The 25157-nt window shown below is 51.0% G+C and overlaps 2 protein-coding genes and 1 long non-coding RNA gene across 4 annotated transcripts; 2 read left to right on the forward strand and 1 right to left on the reverse strand.

The window, feature by feature from the left end:
* Positions 1–170: 170 nt before the first annotated feature.
* On the forward strand, positions 171–5898 carry LOC132532987 (uncharacterized). Its single transcript, XR_009544882.1, has 3 exons — positions 171–625; positions 1762–1846; positions 5818–5898. It is a non-coding gene; the product is annotated as an uncharacterized LOC132532987 (long non-coding RNA).
* A 732-nt stretch (positions 5899–6630) lies between these two features.
* Positions 6631–13953, reverse strand: ABHD11 (abhydrolase domain containing 11). 2 transcript variants are annotated; one of them, XM_007517959.3, is made up of 6 exons: positions 13656–13953; positions 13383–13518; positions 12153–12326; positions 11867–12037; positions 11578–11759; positions 6631–11408 (listed from the first exon to the last, which is right to left on the reverse strand). In XM_007517959.3, exons 1-6 carry the CDS (start codon positions 13772–13774, stop codon positions 11276–11278), a joined length of 915 nt encoding a protein of 304 aa, XP_007518021.1. In that variant the 5' UTR covers positions 13775–13953; the 3' UTR covers positions 6631–11275. The 2 variants fall into 2 exon arrangements, with proteins under 2 accessions (XP_007518021.1, XP_060029480.1); XM_060173497.1 differs by having other exon boundaries at positions 6631–11471.
* Positions 8045–11187, forward strand: LOC132533006 (BICD family-like cargo adapter 1). Its single transcript, XM_060172324.1, has 5 exons — positions 8045–8065; positions 10356–10410; positions 10453–10609; positions 10773–10893; positions 10969–11187. The coding sequence occupies exons 1-5, from the start codon at positions 8045–8047 to the stop codon at positions 11113–11115; spliced, it is 501 nt and encodes a 166-aa protein (XP_060028307.1). The 3' UTR covers positions 11116–11187.
* Positions 13954–25157: the final 11204 nt, after the last annotated feature.

Raw genomic sequence — 25157 nt, forward strand, 5'->3', positions numbered from 1 at the left:
CCCAGAACCCCGAGTCCCCCCTGGACCCCGCCTCGACCCCCGGACCCCGAGTCCCCCCCCCCAGTCCCTGCCCCAGCTCCCTGAATCCCCTAGACCCCGTCCGGCCTCCTGGACCCTGAGTACCCCCAGGTCCCTCTCCAAACCTTGAGCCGCCTCCAGGCCCCGCCCTTAACCTCGACCCCCCAGGTCCCCAACTACCCCAGGCCCCGCCCCGGTCCCCTGGACCCCAAGTCCCTCCAGGTTCCTAAGGAGTCCTTCCCAGAGTCACACCCAAACTCAGCCTGAGTCCCTGGGGTTGGGGTCCCCAGCGCCCCCCCCTCAGCATTCTGCCTTCTGTACCCCGAATCTCTACCCATGGGCATTGCAGACACACACATACACCGCATTCCCTTGAGTGTATTGCCTTGGGACTCCTCCCAGCGACCCCCCTCCAAAATCCAGCCTCTGAGACCCCTACCCTGCCTAGCATCTCCCCACCATCCCCACTCCAGACCATCCTCCAAGTCACTCACCTAGACTCATGCTCTGGCCCCCATTCCCCCTGTATCTCTCAGCCCACTGTTCTAAGACTGGGGGCAAGGGTGTCATCCTTAGTGTCTGCCTCAGCCAGCCTCAGAACTTGTAGGTAGGTGGGAGTTAGTTTTCGTCCTCTCTCTCTGTCTCCTCTCTCCCTCTCCTTTTCTCATATCCCTACTTTTCAGTAGGAAGCCTGGGATCCTGTTTTCTTCCTTCCTTCCTTTTGTTTTTCCTCCAGAGTTATCGCTGGGGCTCTGGTGGACATTTATTCCATTAAAAAAAATTTTTTAGGAGCCGAGTGGTGGTGGCGCACCTGGTTGAGCGCACATGTTACAATGCTCAATGAGCTGGGTTTGAGCCCTAGTCCCCACCTGCAGGGAGAAAGCTTTAGGAGTAGTGAAGCAGGGCTGTAGGTGTCTCTCTCCCTCTTTATCTCCCCCTACACTCTCAATTCCTGGCTGGCTCTATCCAATAAATAAATAAAAATAATTTTAAAGTTATTTTTGGGTGATAGAGAGGGAGATACCTGCAACACTGCTACACCACTCACAAAGCTTTCCCCCCTGCAGGTGGGTACTAGGGGCTCAAACTGGGGCCTTGCACATTGTAATGTGTATGCCCAACCAGGTGCACCACCACCTGGCCCCCATTTATCCCATTTTTATTGGGTAGGACAGAGAGAAATAGAGATAGGAGGGGAGGAGAGAAAAGGAGAGAGAAAGACACCTGCAGACCTGCTTCATTGCTTGTGAAGCGACCCCCCTGCAGGTAGAGAGCCTGGGACTCAAACCCAGATCCTTGAACTGGTCCTTACACTTCGTACTATGTGCGCTTAACTCGGTGTGCCACCTCCTGGCCCCCTGGGATCCTGTTGTCTTTCTTTTTTTCTTTTTTTAAATAGAATCAAAGGCAGAGAAACAGGGAGAGACCACAGCAGCGAAACTTCATATATATATGAAACTTCATATATATATATATATTTTTTTTTTTTTCTAGGTGTGTGTGTGTGTGAGGGGATGGGCAGGTACAGCACCATTCTACCATCCAGGGAGCAGCTGCCCCTTTGGTGCTGAAGCCTGACCCTGGGTCTTGTGTATTGGGAGACATGCCCTGTGGGCTGAATCACTGCCCAGCCTCCCTGTAACCCGAGTCAGATTTACCTGCCCCCTACCCTCTACTGTCCCCTCTGAACTGTGACTCAGAGTCTGTTGACCTAATGACAACCACTCCTCCTCCCTGCCCTAGGCTGCCAGGTTGCTGTCCTGGCACTGGGCCAACCTCCCACTGCCAGTGCATCCAGCCTGGCACTTCTCCCAGACTGTGGACACAGGTGAGCTGGCTGGCAGGCTGGCTGGAGACATTTCCACTTCCCTTCCGGGAAAATCTAACCCCAGACTGTCTCTGATGTCATCTGCTTGAGGGATTGCCACTCTCTGACAGTGGACCCAACGGAGCCAGTATTGGCAATGCCCCTTTGACAGCTGAGGAGCCAGGGCTCACTTGCCAGATGGACTTGCCTGGGGGTACAAGGAGCAGGTGGCAGGGAAGTGGTATTGTCTCCTGGTCCAGACGGTTTCTGGATGTAGGGATGCTTGGTGGGGTGGGATGTGGGTGAATCCCAGAGCCCAGTGTCTGGCCTTATGGGGAGATGTCAGGAAGGAGAGACACCTCCAGGTCTTGTATCATACAACATCACTTACTGAGATGAATATGAGATGGTAGTTTGATGAATCAATAAAGAATGGCAGGCGGAGGCCAGGCAGTGGTGCGCCTGTCTAAACTGCTCACATTACAGTGCACAAGGACCTGGGTTCAAGCTCCTGGTCCCCACCTGTAGGGGAAGCTTCATGAGCAGTGACACAGGTCTGCAGGTGGCTCTCTTTCTCTCTCTCTCTCTCTGTCTCCCCCTCCTCTTTAATTTCTCTCTGTTCTATCCAGTGACAGTAACAGCAACAACAACAGAAAAAAAATGGCCTGTAGGAGTAGTGCATTCATGGTGTTATGGTGCAGGCACTGAGCCCCAGCAATAACCCTGGGGGCAAAAAAAGAAAGATTGGGAGTTGGGTGGTAGCATAGCAGTTAAGCACAGGTGGTGCAAAGCACAAGGATTGACGTAAGGATCCTGGTTCAAGCCCCAGGCTCCCCACCTGCAGGGGAGTTGCTTCACAGGCAGTGAAGCAGGTCTGCAGGTGTTTTTCTCTCCCCCTCTCTGTCTCCCTCTCCTCTCTCCATTTCTTTCTGTCCTATCCAACAATGAAGACATCACCCCACACCTATGGACATCTAATCTTTGACAAAGGGGCCCAGACTATTACATGGGGAAAGCAGAGTCTCTTCAACAAATGGTGTTGGAAACAATGGGTTAAAACATGCAGAAGAATGAAACTGAATCACTCTGTTTCACCAAATACAAAAGTAACTTCCAAGTGGATCAAGGACTTGGATGTTAGACCAAAAACTATCAAATACTTAGAGGAAAATATTGGCAGAACTCTTTTCTGCATAAATTTTAAAGACATCTTCAATGAAATGAATCCAATTACAAAGAAGACTAAGGCAAGTATAAACCTATGGGACTGCATCAAATTAAAAAGCTTCTTCACAGCAAAAGAAACCACTACCCAAACCAAGAGACCCCTCACAGAATGGGAGAAGATCTTTACATGTCATACGTGAGATAAGAGTTTAATAACCAACATATATAAAGAGCTTGCCAGACTTAACAACAAGACAACAAATAACCCCATCCAAAAATGGGGGGAAGACTTGGACAGAATATTCACCACAGAAGAAATCCAAAAGGCTGAGAAACACGTGAAAAAATGCTCCAAGTCTCTGATTGTCAGAGAAATGCAAATAAAGACAACAATGAGATACCACTTCACTCCTGTGAGAATGTCATACATCAGAAAAGGTAACAGCAGCAAATGCTGGAGAGGGTGTGGGGTCAAAGGAACCCTCCTGCACTGCTGGTGGGAATGTCAATTGGTCCAACCTCTGTGGAGAACAGTCTGGAGAACTCTCAGAAGGCTAGAAATGGACCTACCCTATGACCCTGCAATTCCTCTCCTGGGGATATATCCTAAGGAACCCAACACATCCATCCAAAAAGATCTGTGTACACATATGTTCTTGGCAGCATAATTTGTAATAGCCAAAACCTGGAAGCAACCCAGGTGTCCAACTACAGATGAGTGGCTGAGCAAGTTGTGGTATATATACACAATGGAATACTACTCAGCTATAAAAAATGGTGACTTCACCGTTTTCAGCCGATCTTGGATGGACCTTGAAAAAATCATGTTGAGTGAAATAAGTCAGAAACAGAAGGATGAATATGGGATGATCTCACTCTCAGGCAGAAGTTGAAAAACAGTATCAGAAAAGAAAACACAAGTAGAACCTGAAATGGAATTGGCGTATTTCCCCCAAGTAAAAGATTCTGGGGTGGGTGGGTGGGGAGAATACAGGTCCATGAAGGACGATAAATGACATAGTGGGGGTTGTATTGTTAAATGGGAAACTGGGGAATGTTATGCATGTACAAACTATTGTATTTACTGTTGAATGTAAAACATTAATTCCCCAGCAAAGAAATAAATTAAAAAAACAACAATGAAGACATCAATAACAACAATAATAACTACAACAATAAAACAAGGGCAACAAAAAGGGGAAATGAGTAAGTATTAAAAAAATTAAATCTTAAAAAAAAAAAAGAAAGATTATGTGGGGGCTGGTGGGGGACACTCAGTGGTTGACTAAATACTTCACATGTATGAGGCCTTGGGTTCAATCCTGGAACCCCCCCTTACCCCCAGAAAGAAAAATGAACCCTTGACCTTAAACTCTGCCTTTCTGATACATCTTACCCTCTTTCAGTCATTCATCAGAATTTACCTGGGACCAGCATTCTGCCCATAGTGGGCACCTAGTGCCAAGGAGAGGTGGACCAGAACTCAGCATTTGAAGGAGCCTGGTCTCCAGCAGGGCAGGCTGGGCTGAAAGGACTCTAGGAGTGTGTGTGGGGGGGTGGGCACTAGGGGAACTCCAGAAGCTTGCCATTCAGGAGTGAGGGTGCACATGTATGGAGATGATGCCAGTGGGGCTTCTTCTTCTAGCGTTTGCCCTTCTTCCGTAGCCAGTCAACAGCGTCAGGTTGAGCCTGATGTAAAGTTTCGAGACCTCCTTTGAATCTGGAGAGGTGGCAGTCGTTGACTATGTGGGTCATAGTCTGTCTGTAGCCGCAGGGGCAGTTCGGGTCGTCTCTGGCTCCCCAGCCAGTGGGGCTAATACAAAGGCAAAGAGTGTTAAACAGACAAAAGTGAGGCTCTCAGTCCTTTAAGCAGACAGTACAGGGCCTGGAGATGCCTCAAGGGTAGAACACAGGACTTGTATTTGTGAGGCCCTGGGTTCAGTCCCCAGCACTGTATATGTCGGAGATGAGTGCTCCTGTGGTCTTGCTTTCACTCTCATAAAAGAGCCACTTACGGGGGGTCGGGCGGTGGCGCAGTGGGTTAAGCGCATGTGGCGCTAAGCGCAGGGACCGGCGTAAGGATCCCGGTTCGAGCCCCCGGTTCCCCACCTGCAGGGGAGTCGCTTCACAGGCGGTGAAGCAGGTCTGCAGGTGTCTATCTTTCTCTCCCCTTCTCTGTCTTCCCCATCTCTCTCCATTTCTCTCTGTCCTATCCAACAACGAATAGCGTCAACAAGAGCAATAATGATAACCACAACGAGGCTACAACAAGAGCAACAAAAGCGGGGAAAAAAATGGCCTCCAGGAGCGGTGGATTCATGGTGCAGGCACCGAGCCCAGCAATAACCCTGGAGGAGAAAAAAAAAAAAAAAAAAAAAAGGAAAAAAAAAAAAAAAGAGCCACTTACGGAGTCGGCTGTAGCGCAGCGGTTTAAGCGCATGTGGTGCAAAGCACAAGGACCGGCATAAGGATCCCAGTTCAAGCCCCTGGCTCCCCACCTGCAGGGGAGTCGCTTCACAGGCAGTGAAGCAGGTCTGCAGGTGTCTATCTTTCTCCCCCTCTCTGTCTTCCTCCTCTTCTCTCTATCCTATCCAACAACAATAATAACTACACCAATAAAACAACAAGGACAACAAAAGGGAATAAATAAAAATAAATATTTAAAAAAAGAGCCACTTAATTTGAGGATTCTAGAGGGTGGGGATAGCTCTGGCTGATGGGGATGCTAGGGTGCTGGGGATTGAACCTGGGACCTCAGAGCTTCAGGTATGAGAGTCTTTTGTAGAACTACTATGATCTCTCTCTCTCTTTTCTTTCCTTTTTAGTAAGAGTGCTCCTGTGGTGGTGGGGCTCGAACCTGGGCCTCACACGTGGTAATGCAGTGCCCTCCTTTGTCCCTGGATCAGGTAATTTGATCTGAATATCTGGGAAGTTGGAGCTGCCACTCCAAAGGTGGGGGGGGGGGGGTGAGGAAGAGCTTTGAGGGAGTAGATGGGGGCTGTGAGCCCACCCACCCCCACAACATCACCTCCACTCAAGAGCTTCTCTGCATGCCCCCCACCCTGCCCAAAGACTGTATTTAGCTAGCTTATAACTCTGGCTATCTTGCTGGGATGCAGGCTGTGTGGGGTGCCTGGCTCATCACAGATGGGGGGAGAAGGGGGTGTTCTTGCCTGCCCTCCCCCCCGGCAGGTTTGTGGATGTCAATATTCTTGAATAAGCAGGCACACTGGGTGAGGAGGGTGCAGGCTGGGCATTTGGGAGTTCTGGAAACCCTGGGGGACACTTTGGGGGTTCCATGCTACAGATGGGGTTGGTGTGTTCACAGGAGCCCTGAGTTGGGAACTTCTGCCACCTGCTGGGCAAGGCTGGTATTGCCTCAGTGCCCAGCACTGTTGTGCCCGGGTTGTATGGTGGGGAGACAGTAATGGGAGAGCAGACAGGGGCCTGGAAGGAAGAAAAGGCAGCTTTTGATCCGATTTTAAAATGTATATATAGCGTGCAGGTGGCACAAAGCTCAAGGACCAGTGTAAGGATCCCGGTTCGAGTCCTCACCTGCAGGGGAGCCGCTTCACAGTTAGTGAAGCAGGTCTGCAGGTGTCTTATCCAACAACAATAAAACAAGAAGGGCAACAAAACGGGATATTAAAAATTTAATATATATATATATAAATATATATACAATTTATTTATTAATGAGAAAGATAGGCAGAGAAAAAGAACCAGACATCACTCTGGTACATGTGCTGCCGGGGATTGAATTCCAGACCTCACACTTGATAATCCAATGCTATATCCACTGCACCACCTCCCAGACCACAATAAAATCTTAAAAAAATTTTTTTTAAATGTTTATTTATTTGTTCCCTTTTGTTGCCCTTGTTGTTTTATTGTTGTTATTGATGTCGTTGTTGGATAGGACAGAGAGAAATGGAGAGAGGAGGGGAAGACAGAGGAGGAGAGAAAGATAGACACCTACAGACCTGCTTCACCGCTTGTGAAGTGACTCCCCTGCAGGTGGGGAGCCGGGGGCTTGAATCGGGATCCTTACACCGGTCCTTGCACTTTGTGCAGCCTGCACTTAACCTGCTGCGCTACCACCCGACTCCCAATAAAATATTTTAAAATTATTTTTATTTTTTAGAAAGAAACAAACAGGGGTTTGGGTGGTAGTGCAGTGGATTAAGCACACATGGCGCCAAGCGCAAGGACCAGCTGCAGGATCCCAGTTCGAATCCCGGCTCCTCACCTGCAGGGGGGTTGCTTCACAAGCGGTAAAGCAGGTCTGCAGGTGTCGTCTTTCTCTCCTCCTCTCTTGATTTCTCTGTGTCCTATTCAAGAACAACGACATCAATGGCAATAATAACAATGACAACAACAAGGGTAATAAACTGGGAAAAATGACCTCCAGGAGCAGTGGATTCATGGTGCAGCCACCGAGTCCTAGCAATAACTCTGGAGGCGAAGAGAAAAAAGAAGAGAGAGAAAAAAGAGACAGCCAGAAATCAAGAGGGAAAGGGGAGAGACACCTGCAGACCTGCTTCACCACTCTCGAAGCTCCGAACCCAGGTCCTTGTGTACTCTAATGTATGTGCTCAAGCAGGCGCACCACCACCTGGCCCTACCACAATAAAATCTTTGTTTTTTATTTTTGCTTAACCACAGCACTTCTCAGCTCTGGTCTATGGTGGTGTGGAGGAATGAACCTGGGACTTTGGAGCTTTAGGCATGAGAGTCTCTTTGCATAACCATTATGCTATCTACCCCCACAACTCATAATAAAATGTTTATCTAGAAACTTGGGAGGCTCTGGCAGGGTCCGAGGGAAGCTAGGTGTTGGGGGGGGTGGGAAGAAGGGAGGAGCAGGGAGGTGAGTGTGATGTCCCAGCTCAAGCAAAGGAGAAAACTGGAGTCCCTGTCCTCTGCCAGGTGGGGCAGATAAAGCCCACCCACATGGGGAGGGCTGCAGCTCTGCCCAGACCACTGAGTCAGATGCCAGTCTCCTGAATACCCTAGGACACGCCCAGGAATCATCGCATGGACGGGTGACCCATGGCCCACGAGCTGATGCCTGTAACTACCCACCCCATGGATCAAGACAGGAGCACATCCACACACGCTGGCGTTTCTGTGTTGTCTCCTGATCGCCAAAAAGCTGAGCCCTTACAGCAGTGAGCTTTGCTAACCCCCAGATCTTGGTTTCTAAGTATTATTCTTCTCCAGAAATGGCTGCTTCCAGGGCTGAGACCAGGCCCACCCAGCTGAGCTTTAAGTAGCTCACTGAATCCTAAAGAAAGGACGTGAGCGAGAGGAAACAGCCAGAGTTTGGGAACAGAGGTGGAGCACAGAGGTGGAATCACTTCACAATCGGTGAAGCAGGTCTTCAGGTGTCTTCCTCTCCCTCTCTCTATCTTCCCCTTCCTCTCTCCATTTCTCTCTGTCCTCTCCAACAACGACGACATCAAGAACAACAACAATAAAACAAGGGCAACAAAAAGGAATAAAAAAATCTAAAAAAAAAAAAAATCAGTAGATCTAGAAAAGATCCAAACAAGGGGGGCCAGATGGTGGCACACCTGGTTAAACACACACATCACAGTGCACAAGGACCCAGGTTCAAGCCCCTGGTCCTCACCTGTAGGGGAAGGGGGAAGGCTATACGGGAAGGCTTTATGTGGTGAAGCAGGGCTGCAGGTGTCTCTCTCCCTCTCTATCTCCTCCATCCCTCTCAATTTCTGTCTCTATCCAATAAATAAATTATCTCCAAAGAAAATAGCAAAAGGTGAGGGGAAAAACACCCATTGGCAAAATTCCAGAAACCCGCAGGATTTATTTATTTTGGACACTGAAGAAGAATCTTTTTTTTTTTTTTTGTCTCCAGGGTTATTGCTGGGGCTCAGTGTCAGCACTATGAATCCACTGCTCCTGGCAGCTATTAAAATTAAAGATAAAAAATGTTTTTTTTTATTTTTAATTTTTAAAAATATTTGCCCCTTTGTTGCCCTTGTTTTATTGTTGTAGTTCTTATTGTTGTTGTTATTGATGTCGCTGTTGGATAGGATAGAGAGAAGTGGAGAGAGGAGGGGAAGACAGAGAGGAGAGAAAGACAGACACCTATAGACCTTCTTCACCGCCTGTGAAGTGACTCCCCTGCAGGTGGGGAGCCGGGGCTCGAACCAGGATCCTTATGCAGGTCCTTGCGCTTTGTGCATGTGTGCTTAACACACTGTGCTACTGCCCGGCTCCCTAGATCTGCTGATTTATGAGAACCTGAGCATTACTCCAGCATATGCAATGCCAGGGGGTCGAACTTGGGGACTTGGTACACGCAAACCCTGTGCTCCACTGGGATCCTTATGCTGGTCCTTTGCTTTGTGCCACATGCACTTCACCCACTGTGCTACCACTTGACCCATTTTTTGCATTTTATAGGATAGTTCAGAGAGAAATTGAGAGGGGGAAGCGGAGCCAGGTTCCTCATGCAGGTTCTTGAGCTTTGTATGTGTGCTTAACCTGATGTGCCACCACTTAATGGCCCCCACCTCCTTTCTGGGATTCAGTCAAAGCAACTGAGGAACCCAGTGGCTGGTGGTGCACCTGGCTGAGACGGTGTGGGGAGGGGACCAGGGACAGCCAGGAGTCACGTCCACAGGGGGTTTCCTGATACCTGTCCCCAAGACGTCACTGGCCTGCTGAGTGGTGACAGTGCTCACCCAGAGCTGGGCAGATACACCCACGTTCAAGGTACAGCACGTGTGGACATCAGGGAATAAAGAGCTAAAGAGCACGGAGAGCCTGGATTCCAGACCCTCCGTCTAGGAAAAAAAAAAAGAGACTCATGCCTCAGGCTCCTAAGTCCCAGGTTCAAATCCCCCACACCACCATAAGCCAGAGCTGATCAGAGCGCTGGTTAAAAAAAAAAAAAAAAAAAGTCACCCAGGAGTGGTGAAATTGCCCCAGTGCAAAACACACACACATCTCTGGACAACCTGGGAGTTCAAGATGTTAGAGCTGGAGGGGTCCCCCAGGCCAGCTCTGCAGGAGTGGGTGGGCATGGCAGCAGTAGAGGCTGGCTCTCTCTCCCACCTGATAGAATCAGAGCGCCCCCTTGAGGCACGGGATGGGTAGTATGAGGAAGCCCGGAGGGTTGGGGGAGGCAGGGTTGGGCAAGCAGGGAGTGTCAGCCTCGGCGAGGGCAAAGGGCGAGCCCCACCCAGTGACAAGACTCCCAGTCTCGGGGCCACCCAGAAAGTTTGGGGGACGTGTCCTTTTAAAATCAGCAGAGTGCTGTCCTGGGGAGCCCACTAAGAACAGCGCTAGTGCTTCTGAGGGTGTAACCGCCTTGCCCTCTGCTGCCCCCCAGAGGGCAATCAGGAGCCATAGCAGACAAGACAGTCTGCAAGGCCTGCCACTGGAGGGTGGGTCTAGAACACTTCGCTTCTCCTTGCCTCTGCCACCAGCCTCTGGGCCCAGAGCGCAGGGTTCCCCCAACAGGTGGGCCTCAGATCGTTGCTCCCTCCTCTGTCATCTTTCACCAGAGGCCGCCGGAGCACTGGGGGACACCCAGACTGAGTCAAGGGACCAGCTCGTCCGGGAGCGGGATGAAGCCATTGCCAAGTGAGTGTGGATGCACGCCCTCCTGGGCACAGGTTGGGGGAGATCCCCTCAGGCCTCTGTCCTGCCTAGAAGGAAGGAAACGGGCATTCCTGGAGGGAGGACCACCCTCCCCTGCCGCAGTGGGGCCTGAGCTTCAGGCCTTTTGTCTTTCTGCACACCACAGGAAGCGGGCCCTGGAGGTTGAGCTGGATGCCTGCAGGGCCAAGCTGTGTGCTGTGGAGGCCCAGTTGCTGGAAGTCCTGCAGGAAAAACTGAGGCTAAGCCAGGAGGTGGAGGCCTGGGAGGTAGGCTGGGCAGACCACCTGGGCCTGGGCTGGGGGACTTGGGTGAGGCCCCTGAACTTGCTCTCTTGCCCGCAGGAAGATATGCAGAGGATGGTCCAGCAGCAGGTGGAGAGGCAGCTTCAGAGAGAGGCTGGAGTCTCGCTGAGAGCCCCCCTGGACCGTGGAGCCCCCAGAGCTCCCTGGGGCCAATTCCCTCTTGGTCGGTGGGGGTACTGGCGATGAGAGAGCTCTGCCCAGGATCTTGGGGGACAGTGTTTATTATTAAAATGGGAGGTCTCAGCTCCTCTGCAGCCCTGCCACTGCCTAAGTCCTTCTCAGAATCACGGAGCAGGCTGCGGGGATCTTGAAGCTGGGGGTCCAGCCCCCAACTGGCCAACTCCTCTTATGCCAGGAAGCCCTGGATGGCAGCCATGAAGTCCTGCGGGCAGTCGGCGTGGACCCAGTGGCCAGCATTGGGCACCGTCTGCATCTGGGCTCGAGGGAAGAGCCGCCGGATCTCGGGGTGGTGGCTGGGACTGTCTCCCGAAGAGCAGGCACCAAGGGGAAGGGGGAGTGTGGAGACATGGGGAGAGGAAGAGCTGTGAGGGCTGAACAAGGAGAGACAGAGAGCCAGGGGATCCCTGCAGGGTTTGGAGGGCAACCTCTGCACATACCCTGCCCTCCCACTGCACCCAGCTTACTTACGGCACGAATCCAGAGTTCCCACCCAGGAGGAAGAGGGTGGGCCCTGGATAGGATTCCCGCCGCCAGGGGAAGGTCATAATCTTGTCCACATGCTGCGCCAATGCCTCCAGGTTCACCCGCCACAAGAAATGCCCGTCCACCTCCACCAGGTTGGTGAGCAGGAACTGCCTCACAGACACATCCTGCAGGGGAGGGGGGTACCTATGAGGCTCAAGGCTGGCACTCTTCCTCAATGGGTCCCTAGTGCCCCCCACACACCCGACACCACCCAGGGCTGTGGGTGTCTTACCTGGATGACTGGCCTGAGCTGGTCCTCCGCCAGCTTGCGGGCACGGGAGCGGGGCACCTCGTCCGGGATGTGGATGGCCTTCATGGCCGCCATGTAGTGCGGGAAGTCCGAGACAGTGGTGGTCTCCTTGGGGCTGATGTCCACAGCGATCAGACGCTCCACCAGCTCTGGCTGCAGGAGAGGGAGAGAGAGAGGGAGAATGGCACTGGGGACCAGGCTCGGGAGTCCTGGGCTTCCACCCTGGCCCAAAGCTTGCCCACAGGAGGGAGCCTGTCTGGCCACTCACCCGCTGGAGGGCCAGCAGCATGGCTGTCTTGCCTCCCATGCTGTGGCCAATGAGAACGCAGGGCCCCAGGTCCAGATGGGGCAGCAGGTCCTGCAGGTCCTGGCTCATGGCCTCGTAGCTCATGTCTGGACTATGTGGGCTGTCACCATGGTTCCGGGCATCCACTGTCAGAACCTGGGGGACAGGGAGAGGGGACAAAGCTGGCATCCCTGTTCAGGGGGCAGAGTGCAAGCTGAGGGAGTGCAGAGCCTGAGGAGAGGGATTTGGGTCTGAATGGTGAGGCCTAGGAAGCATGTACCTTACCCTGCACCAGGCTCTGGACACCCCATGGGAGGACCATGGAGGGCAGAGTTGTGCTGTGAGGTCTCTCTCCTCAATAACAATTTGAAAACAAACACAGGCTGTGGAGTCCACTCAGTGCTATCAGTGGAAGGACCTCAGTACATTCTCCAGCTCCACATAAAGACAATTAAAAGAAAAAAAATTAAACGGGGACAGGTGGTGGAGCACCTGGTTGGGAGCACATGTTATAAAGCACAAGGACCCAAGTTCAAGCCTCTGGTCCCCACACCTGCAGGGGGGAAGCAATGCTGTAGGTTGTCTCTCTTCCTCTTTTCCTCCTCTCTCAATTTCTCTCTGCCTCTATCTAATAAATAAATAAAAGTAAAAAAAGCATATTAAAATATAGTACCCCAGAGGTGGTGCAGTGGGTAGGTAGTGTCAGACCTGTGATCATGTCTGCACCCCAACAACGTGCATGCCAATGTGATGCTTTGGTTCTCTTTCTCATTCTTTACTAAATGAGTTAAAATAACGGCTTGTTCCAGCTATAGGAGGTGGTAAGCCTGGGTCATGTTAGGGAGCCTCTGGAGTCCCATATGGCGCTGGGAGCAGAGCCTGGTTTAGTGCAGAGCATGCAGGCGGAGCTATACCACCAGCGACAGGCTGGCTGGCTGGAAATAGGAGGAAATAAGTGGGACCTCAAACTTCCAAAGGTCAACTTCTCCTTTCACTGAAGCTCAGACACCTGCCAAGCCCCAGAAAAGGAGCAGAGGCCAGCTCGCCCTTCCCAGCCCCACCCCGCTCCCCCACACCTCCAGGAGCCATCCAATCACCTTCCAGGCTCCGTTCAACCTTACCACGACCCTCGGCGTCCACCCAATCACCTTCCAGGCCCCGCTCAATTCAGGTCACGCCTCTTTCCCCAGGGCCCTGGCCCCGGAAGCTCACCCTTCGGCCAGTCCGCTGAGCCAGCGACTTGGCGATGGAGTTGAAGTTGTTCTTGCAGCCGAAGAGCCCGTGCAGGAAGACAAGGGCCGGGAGGGTAGCCTCCCCGTCCAGGAGCGTGTAGGAGAGTGGCACTGACCTGGCGGGAGCAGCGACGATGGGGAACGGATCGAGCCCGAGGGGGCGGGGCGGGTTCAAGCGGGGGGTGGGGGGTGGGCGCGGCTCTGGCCAGGGCTGGGGCGAAAGGCGACCTGTAATCGGGCGCCCTTGACTGACCTCGGCTTGGCGCCATCGCCGCCGCTGCTGCTGGGTGCGACTTCCACTCTGGCGGGGCTGGAGTCGGAGGGCCTGAGCCCCCTGTGGGGGATCCTCCAGGATCGGGTCCAGCGGAGCATGCCCGCCCGACCTTCGATAATCCACACGCGGACCGGCCTGAGTTCCCCTGGCTCCTTCTCCCGCCTTCGCTCTGGCTCCGCCCAGTTCGGAGTCCGGAATTTTTCCCGCCCGGTATCACGACGCTCCCTGCCTTTGTTCTGTTGCCTTACGTAATCCCAGGTACCTGTCTGTCACCTCCAGGCTCCGCCCCTCGTTCCATTACGTAATCCCTTCAGGCGGCGGCTCCGCCCCTCGCTACATCCGGGGCTGAGTCACCCAATATCCAGTTCCGCCCCGCCCCGCCACTTCCGAGTTCGAGTCCTTCTCGCGTGGCTTCAGGTGCCTGTGACTTCCGGCCGGATCTGGCGGCTTGAAATACTGGAGGTGTGCTTCGAGCGGTCGCTTTGCAGCTTCGGTTTCCGAGCCGCCGAACTCCACATTCTGGGGCCGGGCGGGCCCTTCTTCCTGCCTCGAAACCTCGAGAAGGAGCCAGGAGGGGTTTTGCACAGCTCCCCTCATCCATAGTTCTGCCGCCTCCCCTTCCGCAGTTTTCCCCTCCCATTGAACCCAGGGTGGCGGTGACATGTGTCTCTTAAGCAGTTTCCACTGCGGTCCATCCTTAAGCTTATACAAAAGTGCAGCTGCTCTTTTTATTATTGTTATTTTTAAAGCTATAGTGATGCTCTGGTTCTTTTTCATAAATAAACCAATATATTTTTTAAAATGCTCTCCAGCTGTAGGGGGAGACTTCTGGAGCGGTGAAATAGTTATGCATGTGTCTATCTTTCCCTTTCTCCCTTCTCAATTTCTTTCTATTCTAGCAAATAGGTCAATGAAAAACAAAGTACAACAAGGGCAACAAAAATGGGGAAAATGGCCTCCAGGATCAGTGAAATGTGCAGGCACTGAGCCCCAGCAATAACCCTGGAGGCAAATTAAAAAAAAAAAAGACCTACATGGTGGCCTAGTGGCTAAGTCACTGGACTCTCAAGCATGAGGTCCTCAGTTCTATCCCAGGCATTGCATGTGCCAGAATAATGATCTGATTCTCTCATTAATAAATTTAATGTTAAACAATTTTTTTTTAATGAGGAAGAAACAGGGCATCACTGTGGCATAACTTAGGACCTCATGCCTGCAAGGCCTCACCCTGCCACCCAACCACCTCCCTAGCTGCAGGACCAGCAAAACTCACCAAAGTATTCCCAGCTGGGATCTTCTCCCCCAAGCAATCACCCTGGTTTACACTGTGCACTGCCCTCTAGGCCATTATCTCTTCTCTCCCAGCTGGGATGCTAGGCCCCCTTCCAGGGACCAAGCTCCCCAAATTGTAAACATCTTTTAAAGGTCCAAGATAGCTGCTGCCACCTCCTGAAGCCTGCCCAGATTTCTCCAGTTGTTCTCAAAGCATGTGTCATGGGCATCACATGGCACTCAGTGCCCCCAGGCTCCTGGTGCCTGGGGTCGTGTGTGTGTGTGTGTGTGTGTGTGTGTGTGTGTGTGTGTGTGTGTGTGTGCGCGCAGGGACCAGGGCCTTTTGATTCCAAGTGCAGTACTGATCTTACTGAACCATCACAGAGGGCCTCAGGGCACAGGCAGAGGCTGAGGCAAAGGTCCAGTTTAGTGACTGGGTGACTCAACTCTCCCCGGAGCCTGCCACAGGAATGGTCCCTTTGAGGCAGGTCCGATAGGGGTTTGGTAGCTGTCAGGCCCAGTGAGCTGGTGCTTGTTGTGTTCTAACCCCTTGAAGGTGCTTGAGGGAGCTGTGACCCTGTGTGGCCAACTGAGGTCTGTCCGTGGCCCAGAAGGGGTCCTCTGTCTGGGGTGATGGTAAAACATCCACTTTTTTTCTAGAGTTGTGGGGACGCCAGGGACATTTCTTTCTTTTTTTGTGGGGGACATTTCAGACCACCTTCACCCTCCCCATCCCCAGCCCACAGGTTGAGCCTGGTCATGGGAACCCTGGTCTGTCCACTGACCTCAATCCTCCTTCCTGGTTTGAATTTCAGGGAATAGGCCCCCACCCCACCCCATGACTGAATCTTGGGTTCACAGCCTGTCCTGGGGTGGTTATTGGTTAGGGTGAGATTTGCTCTGGATAACCCAGGAGGAGGTGGGGAAGGGTTCCCCTCAATGCAAAGGACTCTGGGGGTGGGCTGGACCCTGGGAGCTGCCCACCCCTGCAGGGGAGGCCTTGGGGCCCCCTGCTGAGCCAGGGTGGATTTGGTGGGAGCAGTTAGGGTGACAGGAGAGTTGGCAACTTGCACCCACCCTGGCCCCTTGCCAGGTGACACAGCCCGAGTGGAGTCACCCAGTCACTGTGTGACTCCTAGCACAGTGCCCCCTGGATTCAGCCCTGCCCTCCTGGCTGGGGCCCCGGGGATGCTGCGGTGGGGAATGGGTTAAGGCCGAGAGGCCGCGGGGTGTCCCCAACCGCACCTGGCCCAGTATCGGTCACGTGGCCCAGGGTTTCACCTGCCCCGCTGAGAAGGGACAATCAGCCTGCTTGTTCCCTGGCTGGTCGTCTTGGTGACTGCCTGCGCCTGGGGGAGGTCACGGGGTAAATTCCTGCCAGCCAGCGGGGCGGAGCTGCTGGGGTGTCCGCTATGGGGAGTGGGCTCCAGGTTCCCCCTGGGCTGCCCCTGGGTTCCTGTGGGAGTCCCCGCCGGCCTCACCCCACTCAGCCCATCCCCAGCCGGGCTGCTGTCTCCTGGGGTGCAAACCTGGATTGGGGTAACCCCGGGACACTGAAGCTGTGTCTTGCTTTAATGCTTAAGAGGAGCTGGGGATATAGTATAATGGTGATGTAATGAGGCTCTTGTGCCTGAGCCTCCATAAGGCCTAGGTTCAAACCCTGCACTAGGTTCAAACCCTATGTTCTGTCAATGTTCTGTCATTCTTTCTTCAGAGGCCCTGGGGAACTTCCTTTTTGTGTGCTGCTGCTCACAGCTGTGAATCCACAACTGCTAGACACTTTAGGACCACTGAGAAAAAAGTGGGGTGCATGTGGCCATCTCAGCTGTGGTATCAAGAGAATCTTTCTTGGCCTCTGGGCTCTCCTCCATCTCCTGCTCTGTCCAGAACCTTCTTTTTATTTATTTATTTTTAAATATTTATTTATTTATTCCCTTTTGTTGCCCTTGTTTTTTTATTGTTGTAGTTATTGATGTTGTTGTTGGATAGGACAGAGAAAAATGGAGAGAGGAGGGGAAGGCAGAGAGGGGGAGAGAAAGACAGACACCTGCAGACCTGCTTCACCATCTGTGAAGGGACTCCCCTGCAGGTGGGGAGCCGGGGCTCGAACCGGGATCCTTACGGGGCCCCTTGTAATTTGTGCCACATGCGCTTAACCAATTGTGCTACCGCCCAACTCCCTGTCCAGAACCTTCTACAGTCCTCCCCCTCTTCCTCTTCTCCCTCGTCTTCCTCCCCAGGGTTATTACTGGGGCTCAGTGCCAGCAGTCCCAACCAATCCACTTCCACTGCTCCTGGTGGACATTTTTTCTATTTTATTGGATAGAGACAGAAATTAAGAGGGGAGGGGGAGATGGGGGAAAAATAGACACTGACAGACCTGCTTCATCACCTGTGAAGCTAACCCCCTGCAGGTGGGGAGCCGGGGCTCGAACCAGAATCCTTGCGCGGGTCCTTGTGCTTTATACTATTTGTACTATGTGTGCTTAACCCGGTGAACCACTGCCCAGCCCCCAGCCCTGCTTTTAAGGAGAATACTTGTCCACTGTTTTTTTTTTTTTCCTTTCCTTTCCTTTCTCTCTCTCTTTTTTTTTTTTTGCCTCCAGGGTTATTGCTGGGGCTCAGTGCCTGCACCATGAATCCACTGCTCCTAGAGGCCATTTTAAAAGATATTTATTTATTTCCTTTTGTTGCCTTCGTTGTTTTTATTGTTGTTGTAGTTAGTCGTCGTTGTTGGATAGGACAGAGAGAAATGGAGAGAGGAGGGGAAGACAGAGAGGGGGAGAGAAAGACAGACACCTGCAGACCTGCTTCACTGCCTGTGAAGCGACCCCCCTGTAGGTGGGGAGCCGGGGGCTGGAACTGGGATCCTTACGCTGGTCCTTGCACTTTGCTTTTTTTTTTTAACTTTGGTTTATGGTGGTGTGGGGGATTGAACCTGGGACTTGAGAGCCTCAGGCATGAAAGTCTGTTTGCATAACCATTATGCTATAACCCACCCAAGCTTGAGTTTTTTGACCAGCTATTATGTGCTAGGCGCTGAAGGTGAGAGAGAGAGAGAGGCATGGGCACTCAGCACTCTGGAAGCTGGCAGAGGAGGGTGGGAGAAGGGGAGGGCAACTCTACAGCAGTAACGTCTGAATGGGTATTGGAGGGGTGCCCGGGAGCCCCCAGGGGGATGGGGTGACAGTGAGGAGGCCTGCCAGAAATGGGACCCCCTGTGCATGCTGAAGTCCCCCCATGCCCATGACAGTTATTTTAAAATATTTACTTATTTTAATGAGATACAGAGAGAAACGTACAGTGAGAGGGAGAGAGAGAGAGAGACAAAAGAGAGAGAGAGAGAGAGAGAGTTATCAGAGCCCTGTTCAACTCTAGCTGATGGTGGTGCTGAGGATTGAACCTGGGACCTTAGAGTTTCAGGCATGAAAAAGTTTTTCTTTTTTTTGTTATTATTGTTTGTTTTTGCATAACTGCTACACTGTCTTCCTGTTTATTTATCTGTCTATCTTTAGCAGTGCCAGGCAATGAACTTGGACCTCCTGCATGCCTGATACCACTTAATGTCTTCTCAACCCAGCCCAATTCTCTCTCCCTTCATTGTCTTTTTTTGGAGCTAGAGAAGGAGAGACAGACACAGAGAGGTGAGACCACACAGCACCACTTCATCCTCCACAGAGCTCTCTTGGTTATGTCCGTGGTCCTTCCATGTGGTGCTGGGACTGAGACGCAGGTTTCGGAGCATGGCCCCACATGTGCTCTACCAGATGAGTGCATGTTCCAATGTGCTAAGACCCAGGTTTGAGCCCCTGGCCCCCACCTGCCGGGGGAAAGCTTTGCGAGTGATGAAGCAGGGCTGCAAGTGTCTTTCTGTCTCTCTCCCTCGCTGTTTCTTCCTTTCTCTCGATTTCTGTCTGTCTCTATTCAATAAATAAATAAATATGATAGTAAAAAAGATTTAAAAAAATTTTTTTATTTAATAAAGGATTAATTAACAAAACCATAGGGTAGGAGGGGTACAACTCCACACAATTCCCACCACCCAATCTCCATATCCCACCCCCTCCCCTGATAGCTTTCCCATTCTCTAGCCCTCTGGGAGCATGGTCGTTGAGGGTTGCAGAAGGTAGAAGGTCTGGCTTCTGTAATTGCTTCCCTGCTGAACATGGGCATTGACTGGTCGGTCCATACTCCCAGTCTGCCTCTCTCTTTCCCTAGGAGGGTGTGTCTCTGGGGAAGCTGAGCTCCAGGACACATTGGTGGGGTCTTCAATCCAGGAAAGCCTGGCCAGCATCCTGATGGCATCTGGAACCTGGTGATTGAAAAGAGAGTTAACATAGAAGCCAAACAAATTGTTGAGCAATCATGGACCCAAAGCTTGGAATAGTGGAGAGGAAGTTTTAGGGAGATACTCACTGCAAACTCTAGTGTACTTCTACTTTCAGGTATATATTTTGCAGTAGTTTATGGATACGTGTGAACATAAGCTCTCTCTCACAGAAACTGGTGTATATCTAGGTTTTGGGACTTTGTTAGAAAGTGAACCACCTGAGATGAAATTAGAGTGTACTATAAAAGGAAAGGTCTCACCTGAGTAATGAAGCTGAAGGGTTGTCATTCCACACGTGAAGTCTCTGGACACAGTCTGAGGTGAAGCATGTTGAGGTGGCAATCGTTGCACTGGTTAGGTTGTGATCGGCGGATGCAATATTATTTGGTATGGACTGGGAGAGGCATACGGGAAAGTGGGCCCTATCCAAGGGTGCCAGGACTGGGGGAAGTAGGGGCTCTATAGTGGAGATGTGAGGTTCCTGCTGTCTTAGGGTTCAAAAAGACAATCGATAGTTAATGTTATCATCACATTATTTGGTAATTGGGTTAACTTTGAAAAGTCCTTTTGTTATGGTTTGCTGTACAGTATCCAGTATCTTTTATATAGCTGTGCTATTGGATGCTTCTAATCTACTTGGTCTAGACTTTTGAGAGAGTCTGCATATCAAATACACAGCCTATATATTAAAAAGATTCAGTTTGTGTTTGAGACATACAATTGATTTTCCCCCTCTCATATTAATTAACTACTGATTTATATGTCTACATTTTGCTAGGAGTGTACATAAACACCATTCCCACCACCAAAAGACTGTGACCCATCCCTCCCGCCCACTCCCACCCCCCACTGGCCCAGGAAGCTGCATGTCTACCCCTCACCACAGGGTTTTTACTTTGGTGCCCTACTTACAATTTGATCAGGTCCTGCTTTTAGTTTCCCTTTCAGATCTTCTTAAGTCTTTAAAAAAAGACTTAAAAAAAAAAGATCACCAGTAGTAGTGGATTTGTTGAGCAGGGACTGAGACCCAGAAAAAACCCTGGTGGGGAAAAACAAAGAAAGAAAAAAAAATGAAGAAAGGTTATAGATAGCATAATGGTTATACAAAGAGAGTCATAAGCCTGGGGCTCCAAAGTTCCAGGTTCAATGCACCCCTCCCCCCCATAAACCAGAGCTGAGCAGTGCTCTGATAAAAAGAGAGAGTGAGAGAGAAAGAGAAAGGGAAAGACCCCATATTTCCAAAGCTTCATTCAGTGTGTTGGGGGCCAGGCTCAATCCTGGGTCATGCATATGACATAGCTGTGCACTGTCCAGGTGACACATATATATATATATTAACTGAATAGAGACAGAGAGAAATTGAAAGGGGTAGGGGAGATAGCAAGGGAGAAAGACAGACAGAGAGACAGAGAGACACCTGCAGCTCTACTTCACCACTCCTGAAGATTTCCCCCTGCAGGTGGGGACCAAGGACTTGAACCCGAGTCCTTGTACACTGTAGTGTGTGAGCTTAACCAGCTACCACCTGGCCCCCCAGGTGAGCTATTTCTTACCCACCCAGGTATTATTCCTGGTTTAGTTCTGAGCACTGCATGTGCCAGAGTAGTGCTTGGGCTTCCCTCTCTCTTGCTTTCTGTTTCATATGAGACTCTCTTGCTTCTCTTTCTCTCTCTCTCTCTCTCTCTCGCTCTCGCTCTGTGTGTGTGTGTGTGTCTCCAGGATTATCGCTGGGGCTCATCGCTGGCACTATGAATCTACCGCTCCTAGCAACTTTTTTTTTTTAAATTTTACTGGGCAGGACAGAGAGAAATTGAAAGACAGGGAGTTAGAGAGGGAGAACGAGAGACACCTGCAGACCTGCTTTACTGCTGGTGAAGTGACTCCCATACAGGGGAGCCAGGGGCTCAAATCAGGATCCTTGTGTGTGTCCTTGCATTTTGTACTATGTGTGCTTACCCCAGTGCACTACCACCTGACTCCCTCCCCATAATTTCTTTTAAGCATAGGTTAAAGGTAAATAAACAGGGAGTCAGGCGGTAGTGCAGTGGGTTAAGCACATGTGGCGCAAAGCACAAGGACCCGCTTAAGGATCCCGGTTCGAGCCCCCGGCTCCCTACCTGTAGCGGAGTCGCTTCACAGGTGGTGAAGCAGGTTTGCAGGTGACTTTCTCTACCCCTCTCTGTCTTCCCCTCCTCTCTCTGTTTCTTTCTGTCCTAACAACGACAACATCAATAACAACAATAATAATAACTACAACAACAATGAAAAAACAAGGGCAACAAAAGGGAAAATAAATAAATACAAATTTTTTTAAAAAAGAAAAAGGTAAATAAACAACTATTGATGTCGAAAGTCACTACTCAGAAACACCTTCTCTCTCTTGTCAAACCCCAACCGTCTCCATTTTGTTCCACTCATCATGTCAGTCTTGGGCAATTTCCCACATGAATAAAGGAAAGAAACTTTCCAGGGTGGGGAACTGGCTAGGCTAAGAGCACAGGAGTGAGGTGTTGGGTTCAGCCCCAGGCATCACATGTGCCAGGGTGGTGCTATGACCGCCTCTCTCACAGAAAATAAATAATGAAATGATTGATTCACTAATGAGAGGGAGAGAGATGAAGAGGGAGGGAGAGAGAGAGAGGAAGAGAGAGAGAGAGAGACCAACCAGAGCCCTGCTCAGCTCTGGCTAATGGTGGTGCTGGGGATTGAACCTGGGACCTCAGAGCCTCAGGCAGGAAAGTCTTTGCAGAACCATTATGCTATCTCCACAGCCCTCACTATGGGGGAGATGAGGGAAAGAGAGACAGAGAGACACCAGCAGCTCTACTTTATTACTTGTGAAGCTTTCCCCCAGCAGGTGGAGACTGAGAGTTTGAACCCAGGTCCTGTGCACTGTAACATATGCACTCAACCAGGTGCCTCAGCATCTGACCTCATGACTTCATTTTTTTCCCCCTCCAGGGTTATCACTAGGGCTCAGTACCTCCACTATGAATCCACTGCTCCTGGAGGCCATTTTTCCCATTTTGTTGCCCTTGTTGTTACTGTTATTGTTGGTATTGCTGTTGTTGGTGGTAGAGAGAAATTGAGAGAATAGAGGAAGACAGAGAGGGGAAAAGATCACTTGTGAAGCGACCCCCTGCAAGTGAGGATCCTCATGCTGGCCCTTGAGCTTTGCACCATGTGCGCTTACCCCACTGAGCTACCACCTGGCCCCCGTGACTTCATTTTTTAAAAAACAAGCGCAAGGACCGGCATAAGGATCCTGGTTCGAGCCCCCAACTCCCTACCTGCAGGGGAGTCACTTCACAGGCAGTGAAGCAGGTCTGCTGCTCTCTATCTTTCTCTCCCCCTCTGTCTTCCCCTCTTCTCTTCATTTCTCTCTGCCCTATCCAACAACGACGACATCCATGACAAAAAGAGCAACAAAAGGGAATAAATACTAAAAAAAAAAAAACCCTAAAAAACAAACAAACAAACATAGCTTGCCCTACCCATTCTGGTCCTTGTGTCTGTATATTCACCAGCAGGGGAAAGAACCAAAGAGGCAGGGAAGTGCAGTGGTCAATAGCTGGCCAGATGGCCCTGTGTGGACGTGGGGCTGAGAATCAGACAACTCTAGTTCCCATGCATGACCTCAGCAGACTCTACTGTCCTTGCCCTTTGGTCCCTGCGGGTGAGGCGAGAGGCTGGGTTATTCTTGGCTCCTGCTCCCTCCCTGATCCTGATTTGGTTGGTTTCAACACTGGGTGTGTCCTACAGCTGTGGTTTCCTGGGGGAAATTCTTTCTCTATGGAATCTCCTACCTCCGTTCTCCCTTCCCTCCTTCCCTTTCTTTCCCTTCCTGCTATTTTTGATAAGAGACACAGAAAAAATTGACAGGGGAGGGTAGGAGATAGAGAGGGAGAGACCCGAAGCACTGCTTCACCTCTCATGAAGCTTACCACCCTCCTCATGTGGAGACAGGGGCTTGAACCCAGGTCCCTGTGCATAGTGACCTATATACTCTACTGGGTGCACCATGGTGTATGTGGGGGGAGTATCCTTCCTTTGACTCCTGTACGTCATTTCCTGTGTGGTACGCCAGGGACTTGAACCTGGGTCTCATGCATGGCAAGGCAGGCACCCTCCCAGCTGAGCTATCTTGCCGGCCCCTGTTTGTCATTTCCAAACTTTGCTTGGAGAAGTAATAGCTCCCCACTGCTGTTACTTTCTTGAGATGTCAACACAACCCCTTCCAGTGGTCTCTTCAGGATTCAGCTTCTGGCCTCCTTCCTACTGGGGCCTTAATACAACTGGTCTTCAAAGCTGTCCCAGGGGAAGGGGGAACAGTTTTGCTAGGTTAGAGGATTTGGAGAAATATCATTGATTAGAGAAGCTATGTAACTTTCAAGTTTTTTTTTTTAATCTTTATTTACTTATTTGATAGAGACAGCCAGAAATCAAGAGGGAAGGGGGTGATAGAGAGGGAGAGAGACAGAGAGACACCTGCAGCACTGCTTCACCACTTGTGAAGGTTTCCCCCTGCAGGTGGAGGCTGGGGGCTCGAACCCAGGTCCTTGTGCACTGTAATATGTGCGCTCAACCAGGTGCGCCACCACCCGGCCCTGTATTTTTTTTTTTTTTTAATATTTATTTTATTTATTTATTCCCTTTTGTTGCCCTTGTTGTTTTTTTTTTATTGTTGTAGTTATTATTGTTGTTGTCGTTGTTGGATAGGACAGAGAGAAATGGAGAGAGGAGGGGAAGACAGAGAGGAGGAGAGAAAGCTAGACACCTGCAGACCTGCTTCACCGCTTGTGAAGCGACTCCCCTGCAGGTGGGGAGCCGGGGTTTGAACCGGAATCCTTATGCCGGTCCTTGTGCTTTGCGCCACCTGCGCTTAACCCGCTGCACTACAGCCCGACTCCCGTATTTTTTTTTTTTTTAATATCTTTTGTTTGTTTGATTTTTGCCTCTAGGGTAATTGCTGGGGCCTGCAACTACAAATCTACTGCCCCTGGTGGCCATCTTTTTTCATTGTTGTTGTTGGATAGGACAGAGAGAAATTGAGAGAGGAGGAAATAGAGAGGGGGAGAGAAAGAGAGAAACCTGAAGACCTGCTTCACCTCTTGTGAAGCGACCTACCTGCAGGTGAGGAGCCAGGGCCTCGAATCGGGATCCTTGCACTTTGTACTATGTGCGCTTAACCCAGTGCACTACTGCCTGGTCCCCTTAATTTATCTTTTGTGTTTTATTTTACCAGAGCAGTGCTCAGCTCTGGTTTATGTTGGTGCAGGGGATGGAACCTGGGACTTTGGAGTCACAGGCATAAGAGTGTCTTTGCATAACCATTATGCTATCTATTCCCATCCTAACTTAAAAATATATATTTTATTTATTAATGAGGGGGATAGGGGCAGGGGTAGATAGCATAATGGTTATGCAAAGAGACTCTCATGCCTGAGGCTCCAAAGTCCCAGGCCATGGCCGGTGCGCTGCTATGTTCCATCGCTGGGGAGCCAGAGACGACCCGAACTGCCCCTGCAGCTACAGACAGACTATGACCCACATAGTCAACGACTGCCACCTCTCCAGGTTCAAAGGAAGTCTCGAAACTTTACATCAGGCTCAACCTGACGCTGTTGACTGGCTATGGAAGAAGGGCAAACGCTAGAAGAAGAAGCACGTCCAACTTGAGTTAGGTGACTGGCCACTGAGTTTGGAGATACGGGAGGATGGGAGACGGGAGGGGGTTGGCTACCGGCACCCAGTCTGTGAAGAAACTTCCAGGTCTTCCTACTTGAGTGGGTGAAGTTCAGACTTTCCGTGAGTTGTTGCCAGCGGGCTTGGTGTGCTGCATCCAGGGAGGCAATGAGATGGTCAGCCACGTCTGGGTC

This window comes from Erinaceus europaeus, chromosome 15 (genome assembly GCF_950295315.1).
Source record: "Erinaceus europaeus chromosome 15, mEriEur2.1, whole genome shotgun sequence".
NCBI classification, from domain to species: domain Eukaryota; kingdom Metazoa; phylum Chordata; class Mammalia; order Eulipotyphla; family Erinaceidae; genus Erinaceus; species Erinaceus europaeus.

Coding starts and splice junctions, on each gene's coding strand:
- LOC132533006 (XM_060172324.1), top strand. CDS start 8,045: ATGGCCCACGAGCTGATGCCT. Junction 10,411..10,452: donor GCAAGGCCTGCCACTGGAGG/GTGGGTCTAGAA, acceptor CTCTGCCACCAG/CCTCTGGGCCCAGAGCGCAG. Junction 10,610..10,772: donor CGGGATGAAGCCATTGCCAA/GTGAGTGTGGAT, acceptor TGCACACCACAG/GAAGCGGGCCCTGGAGGTTG.
- ABHD11 (XM_060173497.1), bottom strand. CDS start 13,774: ATGCTCCGCTGGACCCGATCCTGGAGGATCCCCCACAGGGGGCTCAGG. Junction 13,519..13,655: donor GGCGATGGCGCCAAGCCGAG/GTCAGTCAAGGG, acceptor TGCTCCCGCCAG/GTCAGTGCCACTCTCCTACA. Junction 12,327..13,382: donor CTCAGCGGACTGGCCGAAGG/GTGAGCTTCCGG, acceptor CCTGTCCCCCAG/GTTCTGACAGTGGATGCCCG.